This window comes from Palaemon carinicauda, chromosome 2 (genome assembly GCF_036898095.1).
Source record: "Palaemon carinicauda isolate YSFRI2023 chromosome 2, ASM3689809v2, whole genome shotgun sequence".
In the NCBI taxonomy this organism is placed as follows: domain Eukaryota; kingdom Metazoa; phylum Arthropoda; class Malacostraca; order Decapoda; family Palaemonidae; genus Palaemon; species Palaemon carinicauda.
In genome coordinates this window covers 5,527,609-5,532,608 of record NC_090726.1, presented here as the reverse complement: position 1 = coordinate 5,532,608, position 5,000 = coordinate 5,527,609, and the positions used below count along the sequence as shown (strand labels likewise).

General features: G+C 33.4%; 2 protein-coding genes across 4 annotated transcripts in view; both read left to right on the top strand.

Annotated features, from left to right (window-relative positions):
* The window catches only part of LOC137623143 (rabphilin-3A-like), a 984,642-nt gene extending 981,292 nt beyond the window's left edge, over window positions 1-3,350 (top strand). Inside the window, exons 17-19 of one of the 3 annotated variants that reach the window (XM_068353844.1) lie at window positions 1-125; window positions 509-684; window positions 1,780-3,350. The exon at window positions 1-125 is cut by the window's left edge and continues 33 nt beyond it. In XM_068353844.1, the coding sequence (XP_068209945.1) occupies window positions 1-125; window positions 509-684; window positions 1,780-1,901 (423 nt within the window). In that variant the 3' untranslated portion in view covers window positions 1,902-3,350. The remainder of the gene's footprint in view (window positions 126-508; window positions 685-1,779) is intronic. The other 2 variants (XM_068353836.1, XM_068353827.1) reach the window with 2 other exon arrangements.
* A 981-nt stretch (window positions 3,351-4,331) lies between these two features.
* Window positions 4,332-5,000, top strand: part of LOC137614841 (double C2-like domain-containing protein beta) — a 7,024-nt gene continuing 6,355 nt past the window's right edge. The window contains exon 1 of the mRNA XM_068344504.1: window positions 4,332-4,350. Within this exon, the coding sequence (XP_068200605.1) occupies window positions 4,332-4,350 (19 nt within the window). The remainder of the gene's footprint in view (window positions 4,351-5,000) is intronic.

Genomic DNA, 5,000 nt, shown 5'->3' with positions numbered 1-5,000 from the left:
AGAGGGAAAGTTCTGCTGAGCCTCAAGTACGCCACCCAGAGGAACGCCCTGATCGTTGGCATCGTTCGCTGTGCACATCTTCCTTCTATGGATTCCAACGGATTTTCGGATCCTTACGTGAAAGTGTAAGTCGAAAATTGAATGTGCAATTCTATTTTCTTTTAGTTTTGAGTTTTCATATGCTTTATTCAAGTTTGGTATAAAGATACTTTACTTTTTTATCTTCAAGATCATGGCTAAAATCTAAACAATGCTTTGATACTTAGATAAGTAATTTCTTTATATTGCTTGGAGTAATGTAATCGTTTGAATTTTATATCATTATCGCCTAATTATTTTAAAAGCTTATCCTGTCTGAATAGAAATACATGCGAATTAAGTGGAAAGAAAAACATAATTTCCAACAGACTAATTCTTAAGTAAATTTGAATGAAAGTCACAGCCACATATTTGTATATTCATTTAAAACACGATACACTATCTCACCTCCGCCCCTTATTTCTTGCAGCCAGTTAAAGCCAGACCCCAGCCATAAGAAGTATAAGACAGCAGTCAAGTGGAAGAACCTCAACCCAGAATTTAACGAGGAATTTATCTTCGAAGTTCGGAGAAACGAACTGCCGAAGAAACTGTTGGACATTCGTGTCTACGACAAAGATGTTGGAAGGAGCGATGACTTTATCGGTAATGAGGATTAGTTAGTCTCTCTCTCTCTCTCTCTCTCTCTCTCTCTCTCTCTCTCTCTCTCTCTCTCTCTCCTCTCTCTCTCTCTCTCTCTCTCTCTCTCTCTCTCTCTCTCTCTCTTATTGTGAAGATTTTGATTTCCGGTCAAATTGATAAAAGTACTGCTTTTCCTCTTCATATTTACAGTCTATGTTTAACATTTTCTTCATGTTTTTTTTTTTCTTTTTTTTTTAATTTTTCTTTACAAAGAATTGTATAATTATGCAATTGGTAACGCATTGTATTAGTAAACTAATAGCTATTTACTACATGCTTAAATAGATAAATGTATATGTATATAGGATAACCATTAACGGGTTGATACTCCCCTCGGCCGGCCATACACTATCATGTACACCTGACAGGTACACCTGAACAGTTACGCCTGTCAGGTATACCTGATACTTGAGGAGCACACACATTCTTCATGCATACCTGTCAAGTTTGTCAGTTCGCCATGGATTCTCTAGAAGATGAGTTGTACTTTCTCTCCTTATTATTCGTAGTTTTTGAGAAATTAAAAACAGACGAAAGAAACGCAAACAATGGTGTAAGGAATGGCTGCAAAGAAGAAATAAATTTACTCATATCAATCTTCTTAATGAATTGAGACATGAACCATCTGATTATAACAATTTTCTGCGCATGAATGAATCAGTGTACAACGAGTTGTTGTCACTTAGCTCTCCCTTGATTAAAGGAACTCAACTGTAAAATAAATCAAAAGTACAAATCTGTAACCAAAAAAATTTAAACTGACCACATCAAAGGATTGTTAATAACTGAGAGACTTGTTCAGGCGCACCTGATGAAACCACCACACACCCATAAAGTTTACTCGCCTGTCAGGCAGAACTGATCGAATTTTCATCAGTTGTCAGGTCGCCTGAGATGCTAGTTTTTCCCGCCATACACTATCAGGTATACCTGACAGGCGTTACTGTTCAGGCGTACCTGTCAGGTGTACATGATAGTGTATGGCCGGCTTAATACGAAATTGTAGTTATGATACCTCCTGCTATTTTACCAGCATAATCATAATGTTATTGATTGCAGGTGGTCTTCAGCTATCCCAGGACAGTACGGGTACGGAATTGCGTCACTGGTACGATGCCCTGCAGTACCCTGACCGACGACACGATAGATGGCACCAGCTGCAGCTTCTCAACGGCAAATGAAGATGAAGCACCCATGGCGTTAAACCGATTGAAGAACGTCTGTTTTTTTGCAATGGAAAGTCTATTGTTTATGTGCCCCTAAAAGGAAACTGATTTAATAGGGCACCTTACTAAGGAGAAATTACATTCTGTGATACATCGTAAAGAATTGTTTGATTTAGATTGATAAGGGGAGATATAGAAGGTAGTATTGGCGCAGAATTAATGGTATAGCGAGAAGAATCTGATTGTTCCACTTTGGATAAGAAAATAGAAGTATACTCTCGCCAATGAATTCTTGTTTAAAGGTAAGGAAATCCGGTATTCTGATTTGTGTATAACCTGTAAATGACAGTATTTGATAGTAGTAGTGGTATGTGGAGAGAAATTAGGAAAAATCTCTAATATGGACATAAGCCTCAAAAGAGAAGCAATAAAATGTAATCTCCTTGCGGAAATTGTGTTAGTATTGAGCAAAAGCAGTTGCAGGACCTGCAGTGAATATATTTTGTATAACCTCACTCTACAAATCTCTAATGAGTAATTAGAAGAAAACATTATATTTGATATTAAGAATTAGACATCTTATGCAAACCCTCCTCATCCTCCCGTCTTCGAGTCAGATCCTGCAGCAGATGCAACACTTCTTGATTTAGTGGTCGATGTTTGAGTAACCAACCGATAGATGGCAGTAGTCTCCTGATTTTTTATTTTTTCGTGCGTTTTTCTTCTGCCAATATTTTACCCGAAAGTTAACAACACTTTTAGGGAGATTACTTTCCTTCCTTCGTGGTTTAAAATTAAGAATCTTTTAAGTATTGCCATAGAATTTTCTTAAGTCTGCCTTTCATAGATTATGATAACTTTGTAGATCTCATGTGGTTGTGGAACAAATTCTTGATTTAGACAAATAGAGAAGAAGTGTTGTGTAGTCTAGTTAAGTATATTTAGGGATAAATTATTGTATGAACACCATTATTCTTTATACATGCATCTATATGTGTGTGAAACAAAAGTTCAGCCAAATCAAATGTGTGGTAAGGGCATTTACTAGCTTAAAAATATGGTATGAAGATTATGTAATATGTATAGATTCATAAATAGTTTTTTTCATTACACATTAATGTTGAACTTTTATTTTACATATATATGTATATATATATCTTTATGTATGTGTTTATACACATACTTTTTGGGGGTATCATATGCTGTATGTACAAAGAATTGTGAGTGGCCATTTACCTTTCCTTAACCTGTTCAATCATGGGTGCTGATCTGAAGTCATATCATGCGTAAGTTAGTACTACATATGAAAGAAGATAACCGTCGTTTATTTAAGGTATATGTGGACCAATGATCATTTTGTTCAAATCACGTTTATTAACCATTTGTATGTGTGATCTCGATGAATTATGGGTGGTTTGTTTTAGGTAAAATTTTTAATTTTCCCGTAAGTTTTATAACTTTTTTTCGAAGTTGAGTGATACATTTGCCATACAATTAAGCTTAATATTCTAGTTTATTTGAAGAATTACATACATTGCAGGGATCGCTTTGCTAACAATGATGAAAATCATAAATTAATTATTATTTTACTGTAGTAATTCATTTATCTTCAAATCTACTGTGCGTACACGTATTTTAAGATAATGATTCAAATAACACAATTAATACATTTTAATATTTTAGAAGGAATACCAGAATTAACCAGAAATAATCTAAGCACATAGATGAAATTGGGAGCTTTTGTGGTTCGTTGGGAAAAGTTATAACTGAAACCCCATATTCTAAAAGGAAAGCAAACACAAGAACGCAACGTAACGTTCCCCACCTAACCTAACCTAACCTAACCTAGGAGCCGTATCCTTACCCTAAGAGTAGGCCTAATCTCAATCCTGTTTTTGCTACCCAACCGACTTCACTCCTGGCAAAGTAACACTAAATCATAATATTTCGTAAATCATAAAACTAGCTTCATATTATAGTACTGTACTTCAGACCAAAATAAAAAAAAAACTTCCCCATAAAGAAAATCAATTTGACAAGTAATAGAAAAAGTTACACCTGTCCTAACAAACTACATTTACCCCCAAATATAGAAACAAAAAATCTGATTTTTTACCAACGTTTAACATTTTTGTCAATCCAATATTCCATTAATTTGGTTTTATTTCCTCCGATGTTTGAACCCATCTGAACCCTTATTACGACAATACGATTGTTTACAGATCCCTTTAAGTCCAAGTTGAGGAACGCGTTCATTCCTGCTGGAGTCCTTTGTTGTTCTCCTTTCTCGTTAATTGTCAATTTGCTCTGAGAAATTGAGGCTCGATCCCTAAACGACTTTGGCGTTCTTAGCTGATTGCTTAGGGGAATTTGTATTAGGGATTACTTTGGGTATTTTCATTTGTGTATTCAAGTATTCAAACAAATACTGTGTGACGTTTCAAAATGAAAATTATGACCCAAGGTAAGAAATGCGCTTCGATTTTAATTACGGTTATTTTGATTACGCTGAATGGTGACCTCTTTACAATGGAGCAATTGTCATTAGTTTTTCGTTTTAAAGAACGCAACGTTAATCAAGCTCCTTATATTATAAAGAGCACTTAGTCTGATATATATATATATATATATATATATATATATATATATATATATATATATATACCGTATATATACATATATATATATACATATTTATACATATATATGCATAAATACACACACACATATATATATGTATATATATATATACATACATATACATACACACACACACACACACACATATATATATATATATATATATATATATATATATATATATATATATATACAAATAGTTATATATACATATATATATTATATATGCATACATATATACATATACATATATTTACATATATATACATATACATACATATGTGTATATATATATATATATACATATATGTATATATGTGTTTCATGTGTTTGATGTCGGGTACCCCCCAAAATTGGGGAAGTCCCTTGGTATATGTATGTATGTATATATGTATATATGTATATTTACATATGTGTGTATATATATACATATATATATATATATATATGTGTGTGTGTGTGTGTGTGTATATA